The following is a 25597-nucleotide window of genomic DNA, read 5'->3' on the forward strand; positions in this document are numbered from 1 at the left end:
GGATCTTCTTCTAGATTGATTATATTTTACGTCTGAAATCATTCAGATTTCTATAAAATCATTTCCATTTCCACTGTAACAATTTAAGTAAAGTCTTCAAGCTGCCTGAGATAAAGAAAATGTATTCTCCTTAATTATAGCCTACCGTTTATCATGTTTAGATCTAGGATTTTGTCTGTGGTGATACTACCTCTAAACAGGGAAGACGTAAAACTAGGCACATAGGGGAACCGATTGACGACGGACCATCTACCTGCACTAATTGATCATGAAATGTGTGACAAGATAACGACATTAGTAAATAATAAATATTTGACAATTCTAGACGTAGCGCAACAATTATTATATCAGGAAATAAATGAATGCATTTGTACATTTGTTCATTAATAGTGAATAGAATTGACTTAATGTGATACAAGTAATGGAAATCTTACCAATAACTGATGCAACTTGTCCGCAAGAATGACACAACATGGGGTTCAGATATTCATTTCTCATACAAGAAACACAAACTCTCATTGAACATTGGCAGCTTTTGTGTGCAAGCAGCTTTTCTTCAACTGAAAAAAAGTTCAAGTTATGAAGAATTAAATTGATACATTTTGTCAATTATCGCTATAATTTAAAATGTTGGAATGAGAATGAAGGTTACTCTAGAATATATTTCCTCAACAAAACTATTGCAAATATCTGCCAGTATGTCGTGATTAAAAGAAAAACACCGCCGATCAACAAAATCGAGCAAGATAGCGCAGTATTCTAAAACCCTTTTTGATCTCTCCTGACAATGACATTGAACAAATGATAATGGATTCTATACACTGTATTCTGCAATGCTGGGAAAAGCACTTGTGACAAGTTTAAACAAAATCGCAAAGTTACAAAGTTATGGGCAGAGCAAGGTGTCCGGGCACGGAAAGATAGACGGACAGAGTGATTACAACAGAGCTTCCGCCAAAATGTTGGGCTTAAAGACAAGTATAGTTTTACAAGTTCAAATAACTAATAAAATATCTGTATATCGCTACTATCGATTTTATTTGTCTATTTCTGTGGATGACATATATGCGTATGACAGTGATGAAACATCTTTAATTTAATATATAATTCAGCCATATGTCCCCCCCAACTACCCCCACCCCTAACCCCGTATAATAAGGCTCGTTAAAAGATGCTTTACATGTCAAAACAAAACATCATAAGTTTACCAGCTGGATTTACAATGCACATCTCACAATTCAAAGATTCGTCCGCTCTATTCCATTTCGCAGTCCCTCCTTTCCTAAGAATTGCCTAAATGATAAAATATCTTAAAATATCAAACTAAGGCAATACTACATTTGTTAAGTTTGTTTTACTTTCACATTATCCATAAGAAACATTTTGAAAAGTGGTTTTTAGTTTTGCGACAACCAAACATTTAAAGTAACCATAGTAAGGGCACCAAGAAGCATTCAAAAGAAGGTATATTGTATGTAATAGTTAACGACGATTGTTATGTATGTGTCATTCCCCCTTGAGGCTTTACTTTGATGAGTCATTGTTTACTGACCTAGTTTTGAGACATCATGTAAATAAGTTGTTAATATTCAATGGTGTTCCAGTATGTTCTACCACAATACTGATAAACAGGGTGTGACAATTATTTTTAAAGTCAGGAATGTTCTTGTTTTCTTTCTCAGAATCTTCTTCTTTGCATTCTTGAAAGTTCTGGAACCTTCAATGATACTTTAAATAGGGAGCTGTGTAAGGTCAGAGTAGAACCTACAGTTAAAGATATCAAAAACTTTCCTGTATTTCTTAATAACAAGATATTACCAGTTTGGACATTTAACGCTTGAAGGATTTAAAAAGTTATCTTTGAAGAGAGGATTTATATCCTTTGTGTATACTAAATTCAGTTTTGAACTGTTATGAATTTATACTGATTGGATTTAAATTTGACCTGGACAGGGATTGATCTTTGCAATCAGTTACATTTTTAAGGTATTTAAATTGTTATTCTTATAAATAAATTTGTTATTGTTCATAGTTGCTGGTTTGTTCTTCTGTTACCTTAATATTCTAAGTAACCAGCAATTGTTACCCTTTGACGTAACAAGATTTAAAACCTTTAGTATATATCATGAAAGAATTTGATTTCAGGTGTTACAAGGTATCTGAAACCTACACTGAACGCAGAATATGGAACGAAATCAACCAAACGCGTTTTAACGCCTCTCAGAATTATTCGAATTAAATGTCAGTTTTGTATGGTTAAATGTCTACACTTATGTCAAATGTTAATTGTATAGCATAAAATTAATTTAAAATCGACCAAAATAAGCTTACAAAAATGAATTTGTGGTTCCGATATTTTGATTTGATGTGTAGATCTAGAAGTGATAAAATGTATCTTACCTCTATTTTTGTAACAATTTCGTCGGCAGATATACTTATGTCATTGATACATTTGTTTGACAGGTCAAACAATGTTTCTACTTCTTCATTGGTCCAGCACTAAGGTAGAAAATAAATTGTCATTAATGTGAAGCTATACCCTATCCTAACTATTTGATAATTAATGACATTTCACTTTACTAATGAAGTGTTAAAGTTTCTTTTTCAGTAAATGAGCTCACAAAATCATATGCCTCAGTGCTACAAAGGTCGTATGTATCTTACCGGTATGTCACGTTAACATCATTTTTGAAATATATATATGCATTAAAATTCATTCCAAAAATTTAAGTATTTACAGAAATATATCTCTGGACAACCTTTTCATATCTGCGATAAAATTCTTCGATGTGTCGAAATGCGAAAACTATAACGTTTCGCACAGAGCGTAATGAAAATGACATTCCAATATGGCGGAGCTTATTGTGAAATGTACGAGAACCTGCTAAAAGAATGTACTTAGTGGTTGTATGGTGTAAATTATTTTGTATACCGGTACAATATCTGTACAAAAAGGTAACAATGCTCAATTACCTTCATTGTTTTTCTTTTGAATACTTTCATGTTTGCTATGTCCTTCAAATACTTATTTTCGGAAAATATTGGAGGCAAGCCAGACAAAAGTTCCCGGATGACTGAAATAGAAGCTAAGGATTCACAAACATGCTAAGACTCTGCTGTCTCTTCCACCTACTCTAAAACAAGGTTCTTCGTTTATAAGGAATCAATTATAGTCATGTCGTTACCATCTTAATACAAAATACATTCAGCTGATTTTAAAGTGTTTGTAGGCTGATGATATTCCCCATGGGTTTTATATCCAAATGGTAACGACATAACCATTAAATATTCCCTATGCTTACTGTTTTGTTTCTCGTTTATTCAGACTGATTCATTTGACACACTGATGAATACCTATGAAGAAATAAATCTGTATATAGCTTCGTCTAACGCCCTGTAAATAATACTTGTTGAAATGTTGAAAATATCAATACTATATACATCTTTCTTACTAACTCAAAAGAAGTTAACACGCACATTTCCTTTTATCAAAATCATTGCTCAGCAATAATTTTGGGCATCTAATTTTTGCACAACACCCTGACTCAATTTATTATTGTTTTCCTAAGCAATATTTATCTTATTTATCATAAAAGCAACATATGTATCGATTTTGTACAATTAAAAAATATCAATTCTGGCCATCAATGAAAATGACTAAAGATGTCTTCAAAGTTCCAAAATGTTCTAGTTCTCACCTCCTGATATATTTTTTTTTCTTTTTTTTTTTATAAAAACAAATATAAAGATTAAACTTTGGAAAAAGTTTCCCTACTGTTTGATCGGCCAAATCGGATTTGGTATGATTTTGCAATACTAGATAGAAGTTATGCAGCATTCTAAAGATTTCTTGGGAAGGTAGTTGGAACTTTTTGAATTTTAAAGATACATGTATCTTAAACATGTATCTTCAAAATGTCAATTTTATGACCAAACGTGTATTTTTTTCGTGCAAATTTCTGGCCTAATACTAATCCATATATTTTGAAAAAGTAAAAAAATCCTTTAGCCACCCTGAGGCTCGAAGTTCTTTAGAATAACATATTTTACGAATTGTATTGTCTTATATTCAATAAAAGGTTTTGTAATACATTACTTACATCAACTGTAGGACAAATCGCTAAGGCCTCACCAAATTAAAAAGTTGTTCATCGGATTTGCCGCTCGTATATTTTCAGAAACACAAAAAAATATTTTTTTGTGTTTTTGGCTTGCGCTCGCCCCATTGAAAAAAAGCAATCCAAAATTTTTTGGTGCGCTACTTTTTACGGACGTAAAAGTGTATAAATGCTTATACTTCCAGTCCCAGATTGTTCTCAAATGGATTTTAATCAAAATAAATACATACTACGCACACATCGTCTATAATAAATCCTAATACTTATATTTAGTTGCATTAAAGTTATTTCCCCTTTATGCAGTTACGCCATTTTCTTCAAATGTTTACCAAATTACATACTACAAAAAATCGATTTATTTCATTTAAACTGGATGAAGAAAAACATACTTATTTGTTTGATAACATCAATCTGCATTATTTTAATAAGGGTAAATACTTATTGATGCATGTCACTTAACTGTTTTCTGTTTTTTTCCTGTCCAAATGATCAGCATTTGCATACGAATGTTGGTGGAGTAAGGAATTTACATTACGAGTTGTTTTCAGGACAGTTTTGATTTTCAAATTTTCCAATCATTTAGTAGACTAATGTTAATGCACGTTAATCTCCATTTCAGACTTTAATTGAGACTTTGTTTCAACAAATTTAATATGTTATGAAAGTTTGAAGTTTTAAAAAAGAGCTGTACATAAGACATCATGCTCGACTTTTCTAAATCAGAGCTTTGCCAGTAAAAAGGGCATAACAGTCAGAAGCTATTAAAGTACAGAGCTGTTGGTCATTATATAAAACTTAATTAAAAATATTCTATGTTAAAAAGGGGCGTAACTCTGTCTAGATTCAGACTTAAGAGTAGTGTTTCTCCTGGTGTAGACTTTGACACTAAATAACTGTTCTAAGTTTCAAATCAGAAGCTTTAATAAATCTAGCAACACTCACATAGATATTTGATGTATCAAAAACTTTGTAAAGGCAGCTAAGAATGCTACATTTTCATAGCTCAGTAAATATTCGATTCAATATTTGATTACAGTGTACTGTATGACAATGTTATTACCTTTTTTCACAAGTTCGCGTTGTTGTGCATCTGCGGGTTAGATTTTCTCAATCCTTGGGGACTTACTTTTTAATTTAAAAGGGCTATACATTCTATTTTAAGGTTTTTATTAGTCAGTCGAGAGCCAAATGAAGACATATATATTTCTTCGCTCTTCGCTCGCTTCTGATTTTCTCAAAAACCAAAAAAAATATTTAAATTATTTTTTCGCTCACCGCCTCAAATTTTTCAGAAAAAAATCCGATGAACAACTTATCAATTTGGTGTGGCCTAATTAAGTATTTAAAAGTGCTATGACTACAAACATTTCCTGTTGTAAATTCAGATTAAAAACGGGGAAAATGTTTAATAGTCTCCAAAAGTTGGTTCCAATAATAAATTCCTTCATAGGCTGAACAACACTAAATTGGGTTATTTGCAATCTTAACCATTTATTTTAAGTTTAAAGAAGCATCACAAAATAACTGTATTCTTTTGTATTCCCATGATGGTAATTATACATGATTTTCATAAAAATGAGATATGCAAGTATTCAGTTACAAATTGACAGTGACATATATTAGGCCAAGACAATGTGTGTAATGTCTTAACATTTTATTGAATTACTGTAGCACTATGTACATAAATCAGTGTATTTAGTTCAATTTCAATCACATTTTGTTTCTACCGTGTAAGATAGTTATTCATCTATATTTTTGAAATTATACTGAAAAGAGATTGACTGAATAAGTTTGCAGATGAAGTTGTCAAAACACGTTTACTCAGGAAGGGCCTAAATTGTCCACCTGAAAACTTGTAGTATAGCTGTTTATTACCTGTATTATAAGAATGATTTTCATGAAGTTTTTGTGGGTGAAAAAAGTAGGTCACTAGGTCGTGGTGGGTCTTTAATGTAGTGAGTGGTATGCTGTCACCTATGTAAAGGTGTGACCAAGTTCTGCCAAACAAACAAAATCTAAACAAAACTTAGTGTTGTAATGCTTATGGAAAATTAAATAATATGAATCTCATCATATCCTTGTATTGCTAGTTTTTATTTACGTATTATTATTTTCTGTACTAAGTTCTCTTCGGTAACTGTACGAATAATTTAAACAAAAACGTACCAATGCCAACGTTAACATAGTCAAAGTATTTTCTCAGCTGACCAGTCGTATTTGTTTGAAAATATCCATCCGTAGCAGGAATTATGGTGTTCGATGTTATTATACATTCTTCGTTTTCTGCCATTTCTCTTGAGACACCAAAGTCTGTCAGCCGAGCATTATAGAACTGGTCCAACACAATATTTTTAGATTTAACATCAAGGTGAATTATTGGTCCCCTGTTATTTAAAACAGCAGTGTAAAATCTTAAGTTATTCGAATTGAAGATCTTCCAAACCGATATTCGCAAACATTGATTTAAAGCTAATTAGAGCTATTTGTATCAAATTTGCGAACATAAATTGGAATTCTATATATTAAATAATTTAAAGCAAATTCGAATAAACTATTTCGCAAATACATCGTTTCAAATTAGATCAGAATTATACGTGACGATATGTTGCTATAAAGCTATCAGACTGACAGTCCACATGCAGGTATATCTAAATTAACCAAACACAGAAGAGAATATAATGAGTTGTTTTTCTTGTCCTTTGGGATAATAGTCCATTCTATATCTATGTAATAGAATTCTTTATTTAAGCCGGTGCTAAGGGCGTGAAAGGTGTTGTGCTTTCCATTACCTCTCATGAACAGACACAATCGAACCGAGTCTGCTATTATTTTTCTTGGTTGCATTCCAGGCTTCCAAAGTTTCATTTATTGCACACCTTAGATCTTCCTTCTCCATTAATTCTATAAACCGCTATAAGACCTTTACAAACACGATGTGACGTCTAACTCAACAAAAACACCAAAACAACAGCAATACAATAAATACATGAAAATATCAATTTTTAAAATAATGAACAAAATCTTGCAACTGATTATAATTTGCACATTAATCATTAAAGCAATATTCTAGGGATGTAATTATTATGGAATGTGAGTTGAAGATAATGAGCTAATAGTTATTCATTTATATAAAGAATAACTCACCTAAAATTGGCTATTTTCCTATGTAGGAATTCTATTGCAGAACTGACGTGATACATAATCTTCGTTCTTCTCTGTTTATTTAACTCTACTGGTCTGTTGTCCTTCATAGCGGCTGTATCGCTTTTGATGAGCTCGAAGAGGTCGCCTTTTTCCAAATATGGTGACAGGAAATAGCATGTATTTGTGCTGAAACAGAAATGACGTTGCAAAGGAATTATGTAGGGATAAAACATGTTTTTTCGTGTTATAACATCTGCAGAATCCTCAGGGATTGGTGGTGCCCGAGCTTGGTAGAGCGAGGGTATTCCGACTGATTCTGCAGATATTATAACACGAATAAACATGCGCTAACGCAATTCTATCATGAACCGTGTGAAACCCAATGAATGAATAAATTATCTCCATTAAATGTGCGGGAATGTTTGCTTTGTTTTATCACGTTGATGTCACTTCCTTTTGAATTATCCCTTTTGGGACATAATACGTTTACGCGTTGCCGCGGAACGCGCAAATAAACCTCTCTGTTAACACACGTTAACTCTCCTATTTAAACATCCCCGACAAGTGACAATATAAAAGCAGTATTATGCTAGAATATACATTCATGCCCGGTATTTTTAATATTGCTTAATAAGAATGTAAAATTTCGTTATTCGTTGTATTCTCGTATTGTCAATGATTTGTAAATAGATTCTCCAAAATGATCAGGGAGATATAAACAATGTACAGCCGAGGCTTATAATTAAACACATAAAATTGAAGATGAATACCCAATTGGGAAACCACGTTCAAAAACGCAGCCTCCACAAACCGAACTAGCAAACACACACACACGCACACGCACGCACGCACGCAAACACACACGCACACGCAGGAAAACCGAACAAAGGGATATGGTGGGGCAAGCATCAATGATAAAATATACGTACCCTTTATTTATTTCTGTGCAGTTTGCTAATATTGGGACTATTGCAAAATGCATCGTACGGGAAGCCAGTTTTTCCTTGAAGAGAACATTAAAAGCAACAATACAAAACAAACGTTTTCAAAATGAAACGAGTAGATCTAGCAGATTTAAAAGAATGTTTCAGTTAACTTGTGTTTTTGTAATACAAATGCTGAAATAGAGAGAAAATAAAAACTGTCCAATAGTTATTAATATATGTAAATAAAATTAAAAATAAACCAAAGATTGAAACACAATATCTTCATAGTAACTAACTATTATTTGTTTATTTTTATTTGAATACTTACGTTTGTCATAGATCTCAATTTGTGTATCTTATCCGATCTAGCTTCAATTTTCTTCACTGCAACTTTAATATTCAGACCAGGCACCTTAGAATCCGCTAAACATAATGTGTATCATTGGTGTTAATACAGTTTGATACAAAATGTATGTTTTTTTTATTAAATCTACTCGTAGTTCCTTTTGACAGGGATTTTTTTTTGTAAATTGTTTCCCTCATTTGTCAGTGTTTAAAACATGTTATATTCTCATTCTCTCATTCACCATTATTATTATTAAAAGGATAAAAGCTTCAGTAAGAGACTTTAATATTCTGTTCATCGGATTAAAGAAGACTCAATTACTATTTTTAAAATAGTATGAAACACGAATGTGTAGTTAGTTGCCCTCTAATAAATATCCTTTATGTGAAAAACAATATTCAAATAGTAATGCGGAAGCGGTCTGAACTGGTTTGTTTTTTGGTGTCACACCCACACAATTATGGGTCAAATGGCGACATTTGTTGGTAGAGTAAGACCCCAACTGCCCATCGAGGCATTATTGCATGCACAGATGGACATCTGGGTAGAACCACAGACCTTCCATAAGGCAGCTGGTTGGCTTCCTGTTTAGAGATGTGACTTATCTGAAAAAGCCAGTGAGCTTTTTTATCATTCCATAATTAAAAACCGTGTGAAAAGAACTGTGTATTCAGATATCCTAAAATGAATAAACATAATTTTGTTTTGCACTTACAAATACGAACTTCGCCAAACCCGCCTGAAATACCACTCCGGCAAAGCTGAAATATTGTTTTCATATGATTCGGTTCAAGCGTCAAGAGCCGCCCCTCGTGTGTACATTTGCGTCGAGGTTTGTCTTTAGGTGGTGAAAATATTTGCTCTAACTGTTTAATAGCATCAGTGTTGTCCTGATATAGTGAAGGCCGCACAAGCGTCACGTTTCTATTTAGGCCTTGTTTTGTGACTTCTGTTACTGTTTGACTGTCACTCTGATTATTTTCGTTATCCTGGCTTTTATCCGGACTCTCTGAAGCTTGAACTGGATGTCTGTTTTGTAATGCTGGGTTAGGTAAATCGCCTTCCCTTCCGACAGCGTCTATTTGATTAAAACCGCTTGTTTCTCTATGTAACTCTTTCGGCTTCTGTGATGATGGATAATTTTTGGCTAAGTCATGTACTGACCGAGAAAACATCGGCTGTTGACTATTATTTCCATTGCCTGACAATGATACCGTATTTAATTGTCTCTCTAATGTGTTTATGCCAGTATTATCATTTTGCTTTGAACTTCCTGATTTATCATGTGTTAAATCCGTCTGCTGCACTCCTTGGACATCTTTACTACAGGGAAATAAAAGTTATTATCAGAAAATATATCATTTAAAATATAATCAATCACACATCATAGCTATAAACTTGGAACAAAAAGTCAATTAAAATCCATACTTTATGACTGAAGAAAAAGGTTATTATTACAATCAAAACAAGAGGGTCACCGACCCAAAAACTACTTATCATAGAGTCCTCTCCCTCTTCCGTCAGACACAATCAAAGAGGGAAGCGTAGTGTCCAACTGTAAACGGGTTGAATACTAAACATGCGGTATGTCTCAAAACAGTTGGGTCGTAACCTCTTTTAATAAAACGTTTTATAATTTTACCAAATACATTTGGAAAATTACCATGACCCAATATCTTACGAAGTATGTAAACGACATCCCCATAAAAAACGGTTTAGAAATACCTTCTCGCAGAAGTGTCTTTAAATTACTATTGAATTTTAAAACTAAATCAGAATTACGATAGTAAAATTTAGCAAAATATTTGCGCAATTTGTAATAACGGTAGCCTTGCTGAAGAAGTTTACTAGTAATATATTGATTACGTTCATTGAAATGCTTGACATGACTACAAACTCTGTCATCAACAATTGTATTTAAACAACATCTTCTCCAAAACCATTGAAGTTTCATCAAAATCCATTCAATGGTTTTGGAGAAGATGTTGTTTAAATACAATTGTTGATGACAGATGGAAGGACGCAAGCACGACGGACACATCGTGATCACAATAACTCAACATGAGCACTTTGTGCTCAGGTGAGCTAAAACAAAGACAAATATCAAACACGTAATTCCACTTTCCAAAATAACCAGTCTCCCTAAATCACATCTCACAGCACGCAAACGTGTAGAAAACGCACGCACGCACGCACGCACATATATACAACACAAAGACAGGACAAAACGAACAAATAAAGGGTGCAAAGTGGGGCACCGCCTTGATGCTAGCTTTAACACCTAATCTCACTCTTCCAACCAACAAGATAAGTGTAAATTAAAGTAATTCCCGCCAGGTGAATTGCTTATACACGCACGCAATGGCAACAGAAGTCATGGCATATAAAACAAAATGAAAATATGCTTTTGTATATTTATACAAAAATTAAACCGCCGTGTGTAAAAGTAGTTTTCAGAATATCAGCTACTAGTTTTATCGTTTAATACATAAGTCAATGTAGACCAAAATTCACTGTCGATCCTCGAGTATTTACACTCAAACTATTACCAGAAACTCCTTACTTACAGGTAAATGGGCATTGTGGGACAGGTCATTTTGTTATGTAAACAACAGACTGAATAATTTGACGTTATTATATTCTCAATATATTTGACGGCACTAACGTGTTTTGTAGTCTCTTTAACAAAACGTTTTATAATTTTACCAAATACAATTTGAAAATTACCATGACATATAATCTTAACAAGAGGGCCAAGAAGGCCCTTGGTCGCTCACCTGAGAAACACACCATAACACACCATAACAGTGTAAACATGTTTGACCTAGTGAGTTCATGGAAAAAATATTCTGACCAATTATCATTAAAATTGGAAAAGATTTAAGTATAAATAAGTATTTTCTTTGATTTGACCTAGTGACCTAGTTTTTGGCCCCAGTTGACCCATATTCAAACCTGACCTAGATTCCATCAAGGCTATCATTCTGAACAAATTAAAATTTTCATTAGGATCAATTAAAAATACTGCCTCTATCGCATACACAAGGTTTTTCTTTGATTTGACCTAGTGACCTACTTTTTGACCCCAGACTACCCATATTCGAACTTGACCTAGATTTCATCAAGGCAACCATTCTGACCAGATTTTATGAAAATCCCGTTTAAAATGGAGCCCCTATTGCATACAAAAGTTTTTTTCCCTTGATTTGACCTAGTGACCTAGTTTTGACCCCAGATGACCCATATTCAAACCTGACCTAGCTTTTATCAAGGCTATCATTCTGACCAAATTTCATGAAGATCAATTTAAAAATACAGCCTATATCGCATACACAATGTTTTTCTTTGATTTGACCTAGTGGCCTACTGTTTGACTCCAGACTACCCATATTCGAACTTGACCTAGATTTCATCAAGGCAACTACTCTGACCAGATTTTATGTAAATCCAGTGTAACAAGAGATTACAGAGTGATCTTGGTGCCATCCACTGAGCCATTTTTGAATGTTCCAAATTTCAAGACTAGCTCAAGGTCAAAATCAAGGTCAAATTTCATTTCGGTAAAAGACAATGTGTATGTGGTCCAAATTTGAAAGCTGTGGCTTGAGAAATGTGAAAGCAGGTCACTAGATCAATTTCAATGTCAAAGTTCATTTCAGTAGACAGAACTATGCACGTGCTTCAAATTTGGAGGCTGTAGCCTGAGAAATGTGAAAGTAGGTGAAAGATAAAAATCAATGTCAAATTTCAATTCAGAACACAAAAATATGCATGTGGTCCAAATTTGAAGCCTCTAGCTTCAGAAATGTGAAAGTAGTTCACTAGGTCAATCTCAAGATCAAAGTTCATTTCGGTACACAAAACTATGCACGTGGTTCAAATTTGAAGGCTGTAGCTTGAGAAATGTGAAAGTAGGTCACTAGGTCAAAATCAAGGTCAAATTTTATTTCGGAACACAAAACTATGCTTGTGGTCCAAATTTGAAGCCTGTACCTTCAGAACTGTGAAAGTAGGTCACTAGGTCAATTTCAATATCAAAGTTCATTTCAGTACACAAAACTATGCTTGTGGTTCAAATTTAAAGGCTGTAGCTTGAGAAATGTGAAAGTAGGTCACTAGGTCAAAATCAAGGTCAAATTTTATTTTGGAACAAAAAACCATACATGTGGTCCAAATTTGAAGCCTGTACCTTCAAAACTGTGAAAATAGGTCACTAGGTCAAAAAGAACGTCAAAGTTTTTTTCGGTACACAAACCTATGCATGTGGTCCAAATTTGAAGGCTGTAGCTACAGAAATGTGAAAGTAGGTCACTAGGTCAAGATCAAGGTCAACTCATGTCAAGGTTAATCTTGCCACTCAAAACTATACATGAGGTCCAAATTTGAATGATGTAAGTTATGGACATGAAGATTCTAAGTTTTTCCCTATATAAGTCTATATGAACCACGTGACCCCTGGGGCGGGGTCATATTTGGCCCTAGAGGGATGATTTGAACTTGGTAGAGAACCACTAAATGATGCTACATTACAAAATATCAAAGCCATAGTCTTTGTGGTTTGGACAAGAAGATGTTCAAAGCTTTTCCCTATATAAGTCTATGTAAATCATGTGACCCCCAGGGCGGAGCCATATTTGACCCTAGGGGAAAAACTTGAACAATCTTAGTAGAGGACCACTAGTTGATGTCATATAAAAAATATCAAAGCCCTAGGCCCTGTGGTTTCGGACTAGAGGTTTTTTTTAAAGTTTTTTCCTATATAAGTCTATATAAACCATGTGACCCCCGGGGTGGGGCCATATTTGACCCTAGAGAAATAATCTGAACAATCTTGGTAGAGGCCCACTAGATTTTGCTACATACCAAATATCAAAGTTCTAGGCCCTACGGTTTTGGACAAGAAGATCAGAAACCGTTTAACTGTTTCTGGCCAATGTGACATTGACCTTTGACCTAATGACCTCAAAAGCAATAGGGGTCATCTGCTGGTCATGGCCAACCTAACTATCAATTTTCCTGACACAAGGCCCAAGCGTTCTTGAGTTATTGCCTGGAAACCATTTTACTGTTCCTGGTCACTGTGACCTTGATCTTTGACATACTGACCTCAAAATCAATAGGGGTCATCTGCTGGTCATGACCAATCTCCCTATCAACTTTCGTGACCCTAGGCCTAAGCGTTCTTGAGTTATCATCCGGAAACCGTTTTACTGTTCAGGGTCACTGTGACCTTGACCTTTAACCTACTGATCTCAAAATCAATAAGGGTCATCTGCTAGTCATTACCAACCTCCCTATCAACTTTCATGACCCTAGGCCCAAGTGTTCTTGAGTTATCATCCGGAAACAGTTTTACTATTCAGGGTCACTGTGACCTTGACCTTTGACCTACAGACCTCAACATCAATAGGGGTCATCTGCTGGTGATCACCAACCTCCCTATCAACTTTCATGATCCTAGGCCCAAGCGTACTTGAGTTATCATCCGGAAACGGATTGGTCTACATTCCGACGGACCGACCGACATCTGCAAAACAATATACCCCTCCTTCTTCGAATGGGGGCATAAAAAGCAGCCCCTATTGCATACACATGGTTTTTCTTTCATTTAACCTAGTGACCTAGTTTTTAACCCGAGATGGCCCATATTCAAAACTAACCTAGATTTTATCAAGGCAATTATTCTGACCAAATTTCAAGAAGATCAATTGAAAAATACAGCTTCTATTGCATACAGAAAGGTTTTCTTTGATTTGACCTAGTGACCTACTTTTTGACCCCAGACTACCCATATTCGAACTTGACCTAGACTTCATCAAGGCAACCATTCTGACCAGATTTTATGAAAATCCAGTTTAAAATGGAGCCCCTATTGCATACAAAAGTTGTTTTTTTTTCCTTGATTTGACCTAGTGACCTAGTTTTGACCCCAGATGACCCATATTCAAACTTGACCTAGCTTTTATCAAGGCTATCATTCTGACCAAATTTCATGAAGATTAATTTAAAAATACAGCCTATATCGCATACACAATGTTTTTCTTTGATTTGACCTAGTGTTTGACTCCAGACTACCCATATTCGATTTTGACCTAGATTTCATCAAGGCAACTACTTTGACCAGATTTTATGTAAATCCAGTGTAAAAAGCAGCCCCTATTGCACACACATGGTTTTTCTTTCATTTAACCTAGTGACCTAGTTTTTAACCCGAGATGGCCCATATTCAAAACTAGCCTAGATTTTATCAGGGCAATTATTCTGACCAAATTTCAAGAAGATCAATTGAAAAATACAGCCTCTATTGCATACAGAAAGGTTTTCTTTGATCTGACCTAGTGACCTACTTTTTGATCCAAAATGACCCACAATCAAACATAAGGTAGATTTTATCAAGGCAATTATTTTGACCAAATTCCATGAAGACCAATTGAAAAATACAGCCTCTATCGCAGACACAAGGTTTTTCTTTGATTTGACTTTGTGACCTACTTTTTGACCCAAGATGACCCATATTTAGACTTTACTTAAATTTCATCAAGGCAATTATTCTGACTATTCTGGAAGATCAATTGAAAAATATAGCCTCTATTGCATACACAAAGTTTTTCTTTGATTTAACCTAGTGACCTACTTTTTGACCCCAGATGACCCATTTTCAAACTCGATCTAGACCTCATCAAGGTAATCATTCTGACAAAAATTCATGAAGATTAATTGAAAAAAAATAAAGCCTCTATCGCATACACAATGTTTTCTTTGATTTGATCTAGTGACTTACTTTTTGAACCAAGATTACCCATTTTCAAACTCGGCCTAGATTTCATCAAGGTAATCATTCTGACCAATTTTCAGGAAGATCAGTTGAAAAATACAGCCTCTATCGCATACACAAGCTAAATGTTGACAGACGACTGACGAAAGACGCCGGACGCCGGACATCGAGCATTGCTCATGTGAGCTAAAAAGGATTATCCATATTAGGAATATCAATCAGATAGCGTGGTGTATTTTTACCCATATAACCCAGATTTAAACTTGACCTAAAGAACATCAAGATTAACATTCTGACTAAGTTTCATGAAGATACAGTCACAAATGTGGCCTCTACAGTGTTAACAAATTTTTCCTTTGATTTTACCTAGTGACCTAGTTTTTAACCCTATCTGACTCAGATTTGAACATGACCTATAAAACGTCAAGGTTAACATTCTGGCCAATTTCATTAGAATATGGTCATAAACGTGGCCTCTACAGTGTTAAACTAGCTTTTCTTTTGATTTGACCTGGTGACCTAGTTTTTGACCCTACATAACCAAGATTCACATTGAACCTTGAGATCATCAGGATTAACATTCTGGCCAGGTTTCATGAAGATACAGTCATAAATGGGGTCTCTACAGTGTTAACAATCTTTTCCTTTGATTTGACCTGGTGACCTAGTTTTTTTTTATCCCATATGACCCAATATCAAACTCATCTAAGATTTTATTGAGGGTAACATTCTGACCAAGTTTCATTTAGATTGAGCCAAAATTGTGACCTCTAGAATGTTAACAAGCTTTTCCTATGATTTGACCTTGTGACCTAGTTTTTGACCTAAGATAACCCAATATCAGACTCATCAAAGATTTTATTTAAAGTAACATTTTGACCAAGTTTTTTTATTATGATTGGACCAAAATTGTGACCTCTAGAGTGTTAATAAGCTTTTCCTTTGATTTGACCTGGTAACCTAGTTTTTAACCCCAGATGACCCAATATCAAACTCATCCAAGATTTAATTAAGAGTAAAATTCTGACCAAGAATCATTAAGATTGGGCCAAAACTAACACCTCTAGAGTGTTAACAGTCAAATTGTTGATGACGATGACGGACGGACGACTGACGGACGACGGACACAGGGCGATCACAAAAGCTCACTTTGAGCACTTCGTGCTCAGAGGAGCTAAAAACAAGAGGACCATGATGGTCCTGAATCGCTCAATGGTCCTGAATCGCTCACCTGTCCCAGTTTTGAACTGAGTATGACGTCGTCTTTTCTATTTTTCGACACAATGACCTAGTTTTTGAGCTCATGTGACCTAGATATCATCAAGATAAAAATTCTGTCCAATTTTCATGAAGATCCATTGAAAAGTATGACCTCTAGAGAGGTCGCAATGTTTCTTTATTATTTGATCTAATGACCTAGTTTTTGGAATCTGACCTAGATATTACCAAGGTGAACATTCAGACCAATTTTCATGAAGATCCATTGGAAAATATAGCCTCTAGAGAGGTCAATTTTTTTCTCTATTTAGATCTACTGACCTAGTTTTTGACCGTAGTGGACCCAGTTTTGACACTGGCCTAGATATCATCAAGATATACATTCAGACAAACTGTCATACAGATCCCATGAACAATATGGCCTCTAGAGAAGTCACAAGGTTTTTGATTATTTGACCCACTGACCTAGTTTTTTATGGCACATAACCCAGTTTCGAACTTGACCTAGATATCATCAAGATGAACATTCTGGCTAACTTTCATGAAGATCCATTGAAAAGTATGGCCTCTAGAGAGGTCACAAGGTTTTTCTATTTTTAGACCTACTGACCTAGTTTTGGACCGCACGTGACCCAATTTAGACTCTGACCTAGATATCATCAAAATAAACATTCAGACCAACTTTCATACAAATCCCATGAAAAATATGGCCTCTATTTAGGTCACAAGGTTTTTTTATTATTTAACCTACTAACCTAGATTTTGAAAACACCTGACCCAGTTTCAAACTTGACCTATATATCACCAAGTTTAATATTCTGACTAAGTTTCATGAAGATCCATTGAAAAGTATGGCCTCTAGAGAGGTACAAGGTTTTTCAATTCAGAGACCTACTGACCTAGTTTTTGATGGAACGTAACCCAGTTTCAAACTTGACCTAAATATCATCAAGTTAAACATTCTGACTACCTTTCAAGAAGATCCATAGAAAAATATTGCCTCTAGAGAGGTCACAAGGTTTTTCTATATTTAGACCTACTGACAGTTTTGGACTGCACATGATCCGGTTTCAAACTTGACCTAGATATCATCAAGGTGAATATTCTGACCATTTTTTATAAAGACCCCATGAAAAATGTGACATCTAGAGTGGTCACAAGCAAACTTTACGCACGGACGGACGGACGCTGCGCGATCACAAAAGCTCACCTTGTCACTTTGTGACAGGTGAGCTAAAAACAAATCTTTGACGAGGGGTGCACAGTTTCTCCCATGGGAATACCAGTTACTTGTCTGAAAACTGCATTCCCAAATCTGATGCTAATATTGTTCAATAAAAGGAAAGTGTTTTACAAACTTCGTCATAGGTCCACATAGTATGATTTTTGAAAATGTAGCTTGATCAACATACAATCTCAGACAGGACAAAGGTAGTAATTGCTGTTTGAAATATTTTACCTGTCGCTTTCGGTTGTAGGTATCGGTAATTTATCTGAAAAATAAAGAAAAGAAGAAATAAACTATCCTGTATTAAGGTTTACTTTAAAATAATACGAAGACGTTATTTTACCATAGGCAAGAGGTATCACAGGGCGGGGAATTTTGATACTTGACATAACAGATAATGAAACGGACAATATATGCGAGTGAATACAGGACAAAATATCAATAAAGTTACACTACATAATAATCGTAAACTTTCTTTTTTTATTGCTTTTTCCCAACGCATTGTTGCAATGGCAATGTGAAGTAACCAGATAAAATCACTGTGGTGAATATCAAATATCATTTCTCGCTGTTGCGGAACTAACAAGAGGACCATGTTGGTCCTGAATCGCTCACCTGTCCCCACATGACCGCATTTTCATGAAGATCCACTGAAAAATATGGCTTCTAGAGAGGTCACAAGGTTTTCCTATTATTTGACCTAATGACCTAGTTTTAATTTTGACGGCACTTGACCCAGTTTCGAAGTTAATCTAGATATTACCAAGGTGACCATTCAGACCAATTTTCATGAAGATCCACTGAAAAATATGGCCTCTAGAGAGGTCACAAGGTTTTTCTATTTTGAGACCTACTGACCTAGTTTTTGACCACAGTTGACCCAGTTTCGAACTTGGCTTAGATTATCATCAAGATAAATATTCAGACTAACTTTCATACATATCCCATGACAAATATGGCCTCTAGAGAGGTCACAAGGTTTTTTATTATTTGACCTACCTACCTAGTTTTAAATGGTATGTGACCCAATTTCAAACTTAACCTAGATATCATCAAGATGAACATTCAAACGAATTTTCATGAAGATCCATTGAACAGTATGGCCTCTAGAGAGGTCACAAGGTTTTTCTATTATCTGACCAACTGACCTAGTTTTTGATGGTACGTAACCCAGTTTCAAACCTGACTTAGATATCATAAAGATAAACATTCTGGCCAATTTTCATGAAGATCCTTTAAAAAGTATGGCCTCTAGAAAAGTCACAAGGTGGTTTTTTTTTAATTTTTAGACCTACTGACCTAGTTTTCAAAGGCACGTGACCCAGTTTCAAAAATGACCTAGATATCATCAAGATGAACATTCTGACCAACTTTCATAAAGATCCCATGAAAAATGTGACCTCTAGAGTGGCCACAAGCAAAAGTTTACGCACGGACGGACGCACGGACGGACGACGGACGCCATGCGATCACAAAAGCTCACCTTGTCACTTTGTGACATGTGAGCTAAAAAGTGGAAAAAACACATGTCACCCAACAAGACATAAATGAAAACATGACAATTCTAATAACTTTAAGTTGCGGGAGTGCAGAACTCATAGAGTTAAGAGTGGACTTTAAAATTCTAGTTCACACATACAAAGCATTGCATGACCAATCACCGATCTATGTTAAAGACTTGCTGGAACTCTATCAGCCAGCAAGAAATTTGAGATCCAAGAACAACTCAAAACAACTAGTTGTTCCAAAAATCATAACTGTGAGGTACGGTGATCGTAGTTCTTCATCAGCTGCACCGCAGTTATGAAATGCTCTTCCGGCTACCATTAGAGACGCTAGGCATACAGACACTAAATAGAAAAATGGCGCGAAAAAAAATGGTAGTCGCATAATGGCGGACACAAATAGTCCTCAGTTTTTTTGCTCTGTAGAGCTATTTTCCTTATTTTCTTTGCAATTTTTTTGCTAAAATCACATGACAGATCTATGTCTGACATGTAGGTAGCATTTTCATAATGAAATAACAACATGACAAAATTTTTCATGGAAACTTAGATCATACACCACTAGTATAATTTGGGGTCTCATTTTTTAGCTGATTTTGCAGTTTGTGTGTTTGACTGAAATTATTTTTCTTGCATCAAACATGACCCCTACTTTTCTTTTGATTTTTCTTTAGCACTATCAATATTCTTCAAGAAAATGTAGGTTACAGACATTTAAAATGGGTCCTGGTGTGTGCTGCGGCCATTGGAAATAGGTCAATTTTATATCGAATAAAGAACAAAAACTATTTAGTGTGTTATAACCTATAATAGCTTGGATGCTTTCAAACGATCATTGAAAACACACTTTTTTTTCCAGATCTATTGAAACTCACTTTGTACTGGAAAACAAGCTTTGCAATGGAAATTATGTCCTATTGTTAATTGTTCTTTAAAATATTTAAGACAATTAAAATGTAGAGTAAAACCTGATTCAGATTAAATACCTTTTATTGTTGATATATGTTTTGTGTTGTATTGTATGCCCATATCATTCTGTGATATGTAGTTTGTATAGCGCTTTTGAACGTTTATTTTATAGATGAAAAGAGCGCTATAAAAATCTGGTAAATAATAATAATGATAATAATAATAATTCAAACGTTTGGACTTTTGGTCTAGTGTCAACAAAGAACTAATTTCAGGCCGTCAGTAAGAATAATAATTATGATGAACGGTCCTTTTTGAATTGCCTATAGAATGAGCCATTTGGGAAATAGTATATCGAACATGCTCTTTTATCAAAACCCTCACGACAGTAAGGTTTTTATTTCTTGCTGCAACAACAGGCATGCCTTGCCGGTTACCGTTTTGAAGACTATTTTGACACCCTAGATTTTTTTCAGCAAAAACGTTAAACTGTTTATAACGTCACTATAAAACTACCATGGATACGACACTATTCACAAAATATCTCTTTTGGAGATATCCGCAAAGAAACCCGGGCTTTTTTCCTCACGTATTTGTATTTACTTTGTTGTCAGATTTATCCAGAACTTGTTATGTAGGGATAACATGTGTTAATTCCGTATTGTAACATCTGAATAATACCGTGTTTTTGTTGGTTCCGGTTCGGACACCGTTGTATCCCGAAGATGTTTTTGCAGAAAAATATCATGCATGAACGCTATTCTATTATAAAATGTGTATAATAATTGACAAATATTATGTCGATATATTAGTTCATTTTCTCTCATACATTTCTGTATCTGCATACAGCCGTTTTGCCGTGGAACATGTTTACTGTCTTGTTAAAACAAGCCTTGGAAACTTTATATATTTTCTGCTAGAGTGGAAATAAAGATTTGGAAAATGTATGAGTAATCTGCATATACCTTTTTGTTGTATTCGTCTTACATTTGATTGTTCTGACCTCTCTTGTTTCACCACTTTCTCAAATCTTTCTAGGTGTTCCACAAGATGTTCTTGATTTGATTTCCTAAGGCATTGCTTGAAACGTTTGTATCCTTTAATGTCTTTAGAAAGCATAAGGTCTAAAATTTTTCTGTTCTTTTTCGAGGTTAGTTGACGCTCCTGGACATACAATAAATTCTATAAGTGTTCAGGTTTAACGTCGACGGTGTCTACTTGTAGCAGTGAGCACAATACCCAACTTTATAGTGCTGCCTCACTGGAATATCACGCCGCAGACACGTGACATGATACCCCACACAATCACATTATACTGACACCAGTCTGACCAGTCCTAGCACTATCCTCTAAATGCTGAGCGCCAAGCGAGGAAGCTACTAGTACCATTTTTATGTCTTTAGTATGACGCTGCCGCAGATCGAACCCATGCCGTCCCGCACTCGAAGCGGGCGCCACTAGGCTATACCGAGGCAATTAAATTCTATAAGAAGAGCAATCGAAGCATATAACGCAGCCGAGCAAAATAATACCAGACTTGGTTTGACTGAATGTGTTCATGAAAACATAAATGTAAATGTTCGTTTCTTCCATATAACTCTTCCTCAAGAAATAAAATAGTGATTTCTAAATTTCAATCTTTCTCAGGTAATGGTTATGAGAATTTTGATTACATTTGATACTGTTTCTTAGAAACAACCCAAACAATGTAAAATCTCGGCATGAAATCAGCTTCATCTAGAGTTATAATTTGTTGACATTTAACGTCCCATTTCAACCTAACGGAGTTTAGAAATGGGTACCGTATAAAAAGCCTGATACAGCAATATGGTTATTTTTATTTGTTACAGTTTAATAAAGCTTTAATTGACTTAACTTAAAAAGACACTGTTTAAATATGGATTGTCAGTTTTGTCCAAAAAGATAAAAAAAGATAAGGAAACTTACGGTTATATCTCTGTAAGTCTCGTATTCAATAAAACCTGATGCAAGAAGTTCATCTAGCAACGCCGTTGGGTCAAGGTCGGTTATAAATCTCGGACGACATCTATTCAATACATCTTTAAAATAATCTCCTAAGAACAAAAAAAGCAATAAAATATTTCAATACCAAGAACACTGGCACCAGAACAGAAAGAAAATGCCTCTGTACATGTTATATCCTACCCCTAGGTATTCTATAAGAACCATGGTCATGAACGGGAAAATGTACTTACCCATTTCAATTTCGTATTTCATACCTAAAACGCGCAGTTCTGTAAATGTGTACTCTTGATATTGAACAAGAGGTAATTTATCTTTCATTATGTACCTGTCACATTTTTTCAATATTTCTTACTTGAACGAAACAATGCGTAGTTTAGATTTTTTCAACGTTTCACAAAAGAAACTTCGTTGAACTTCCCTAGTGAAGTTCCGGTCTAGATTACCAAATCATTCTGATTGGCTGGTGTGAAAATGTATGTCAGTCGTTGTCTAACTACACGTGTACGCCAATATTTGTATATTCAGCATAAATGTGCAATATGAATTAAGTAAACAGTACAGATGTATGCAAATGTATAACTTCAAATTCAAAATCATATATAACATTAATTTCATTCATCATTTCGTGTTTTATTGTAAAACTGTGAATAGTTTGCATTCTGTTTTAGTTAGTTTACATTTCGCCTAACATGTGCACACTGCTTTGACCTCTGGACCGGATGTTCATTAGGGAAGTTCACGCAAGTTATTTTCTCTGTGTGTGTGTGTGTGTTCAGGTTTAACGTCTTTCTCAACAATTTTTCAGTCATATAAACGACGGGGTTTTTTTTGTTTGTTTTTTCTGTAACGTGTACGAAAGCATAAAATATATGGAGTATCTTTGCAATATGAAATATTGAGACAAAGTGACTGGTACACGATGTAAGATAAATTACCACTTGTTCAATATGCTGGGTACTCATTCACCGAACTTCGCGTTTTAGTTGAGAAATGTACGATTGGAATGGGTTAGTGCACTTTCCCGTTCATGACCATGGTTCTTATAGAATACCTAGGGGTAGGGTATAACATGTACAGAGGCATTTTCTTTCTGTTCTGGTGCCAGTGACTAAGAATAACAATTTCCTCACCATTTGCTATCAAATATGTTGCATGTTATACAGACTTATTGAACAAAAAGCAGCTTTTTTATAATCATGAATAGTATAATTACAGTGGTATGAAATATGCTATCAGTCTTTGATTTTAGAACAAGAAATAAATAGTTTACTAAACAACCTTTTAACAAAAGAAAATTTGTTCTTTTAAGTTTGATATATTTGTTGTTTAATTAGTCTTTACTATCTAAATAGACAGGCTGGGATGGTGGAGTTACGCAATGCCTCAGTGGAATTTGAGGCTTCTATGCAGTCGTTCTTAACATACGTTCTATATTCTTTGATAGAATGTTCAATGCTTTCATCAAAGGAAAACTATATATATGTATATGATTTCCCATACACAATTCTCCGTAACAAAATAAGCAACTTTTAGATAAACTGAAAAAGATAGTATTATGTTATAAGTTAAACTGTTGTCAGTAACAATTCCGTTTATATTTATATCTGCAAATAAATACGCGACGCGAAATAGTACATGTTTGTAGAATTGGGTCATATAGTGACACTTACCTTCGTTAACTGTTTTTCCGCTAGCCATCTTGTAAGACATGGATTGGTTACATGTTCAAACAGCAGAGCTAAAAAACATAAATTTATCAATAGTGTCAGCTTTTAACTTTTATATAATGCACGTGACTTCGGCATTTACCTAGTATGGCTACTTTATATTTGCACTTGTTGTTCAGACCGATCTTTCTTGGCTCTTATTATCTAATGTTTCGAGAAGAAAAGGGACATTATAATTATACAAAATTTGAATAGCTTCAGGAGTTATCTCCTGTGAATAAAACATAGGGTGTGAACAAAGACTAGCAAATAACATTCTGCATTTTGTGTGAATAAACACAGAAACTTAAGCACTTGACCACAGAAACAGATTGCAAATTAAGTAAGAGAGCTCATTCTAAGTTATATCAAATATTTTACTAAAACATATTTCAGTTAGCGCGAAATTTATTCAAGTTTCTACAATACTTGTAGACTTTCTAGAATTTATTACGCAGGCAAATGATTTTTTAAAGAAAACAATTGAAGCAAGAAGAAGAAAAAAGATAAGTACAAGAGGCAAAATATGAACATTAAGATTTGTTAACGGGATAAACAAACGCAAAATACCAACTATGTACATTTGTTATGAATGGATTTAAGAAATGATATTTTTCGGAGTTCAATCGCGCTTGCGATTCATGTTTAATTTGCGGAGCAAATTATGTCGTCCATTCGCATGAACTCTGAAAAAATCTTATCTTATTATATTTCCTTTCCATTTGATAATACGTCTTTTTATAAATTCGCAAATTATTTTGAATTTAACCTGCTAAACAGAACACCTATGACGTCATCTAAGGAATGTTCTCTTTGACTGCACGTGGACGTCGTCAAAAAACAGTGGCACGTTATCACCAAGCCTTTGCAGTTCATACAAAATGAACGTCAAAATTTTCAACAGAACGAATGGGGCGAATGTAAATATATATGAACTGAATCATTCCATTAATTTGATCTGGGTTGATTTCCTTTCTTTTCCAGTTCGCTTTCTACCCAACGTTCGACCCCCTGCAAGGGCCCCTTAGAGTCTTCCTGTAAGGCTCTTCCAGCTCCTTCTTGTTTGATTGATATTGGTTTCGTTATTTCTGGAGGTTCGTATTTTTTCAGAACTTTTTCAAACAGGTACTTTCTCTGTTAATCGCATATTTCCATGCCTCCTCACAACCGTAGTCATCAAACGACACCAGATCAGTTGCCGTTTTCTTGATGGACCTATAAGCAGGATCTTCTTTAAGAGCACGACACCACAGTATAGTTTTAGCGTCATCAAGAAAACGGCAACCGATCTGGAGTCGTTGGATGACTACGGTAGTGAGGAGGCGTGGAAGTACGCGATTAACAAGAGAAAGTACCTGTTTTAAAAGGTTCTGAAAAAATACGAACCTCCAGAAATAACGAAACCAGCATCAATCAAACAGGAAGGAGCTGGAAGAGCCTTTCAGGAAGACGTTAAGAGGCCCTTGCAGGTGGTCGAACGTTGGGTAGAAAGCGAACTGGAAAAGAAAGGAAATCAACCCAAAATAATCATCGGAAGACGTTGTTAAAGTGGGCGGAAAAATCGACGTTAAACTATAAAGAATGATACTATTGCTTATGGGTTTATGTCATGCTATGTCTAAAGAAAATAAACTTATGTATAAAATGTAAACATTGTTGTTTTTCAATGCTAAGCTTTTCTCACGCTAATTATAACGTTTCTGAGGTCTGAGGAGAGCCTCCTTCGCCAAATTGAG

General features: G+C 34.9%; 1 protein-coding gene across 3 annotated transcripts in view; it reads right to left on the bottom strand.

Annotated features, from left to right (window-relative positions):
- LOC123559947 (uncharacterized) overlaps positions 1-25597 on the bottom strand; it is a 66673-nt gene that overhangs the window by 13890 nt on the left and 27186 nt on the right. For 2 of the 3 annotated variants that reach the window (XM_045352118.2, XM_045352117.2), the window contains exons 2-14: positions 23826-23893; positions 22117-22244; positions 21135-21333; positions 17987-18020; positions 9250-9857; positions 8517-8611; positions 8192-8265; positions 7263-7448; positions 6285-6502; positions 2974-3074; positions 2401-2499; positions 1209-1293; positions 435-560 (exon numbers count right to left, since the gene is read on the bottom strand). In XM_045352118.2, coding sequence (XP_045208053.2) covers positions 435-560; positions 1209-1293; positions 2401-2499; positions 2974-3074; positions 6285-6502; positions 7263-7448; positions 8192-8265; positions 8517-8611; positions 9250-9857; positions 17987-18020; positions 21135-21333; positions 22117-22244; positions 23826-23865 — 1993 coding nt within the window. In that variant the 5' untranslated portion in view covers positions 23866-23893. The remainder of the gene's footprint in view (positions 1-434; positions 561-1208; positions 1294-2400; positions 2500-2973; positions 3075-6284; positions 6503-7262; positions 7449-8191; positions 8266-8516; positions 8612-9249; positions 9858-17986; positions 18021-21134; positions 21334-22116; positions 22245-23825; positions 23894-25597) is intronic. The other variant, XM_045352119.2, reaches the window with a different exon arrangement.

The sequence above is a fragment of the Mercenaria mercenaria genome, chromosome 10, assembly GCF_021730395.1.
Source record: "Mercenaria mercenaria strain notata chromosome 10, MADL_Memer_1, whole genome shotgun sequence".
In the NCBI taxonomy this organism is placed as follows: Eukaryota; Metazoa; Mollusca; class Bivalvia; order Venerida; family Veneridae; genus Mercenaria; species Mercenaria mercenaria.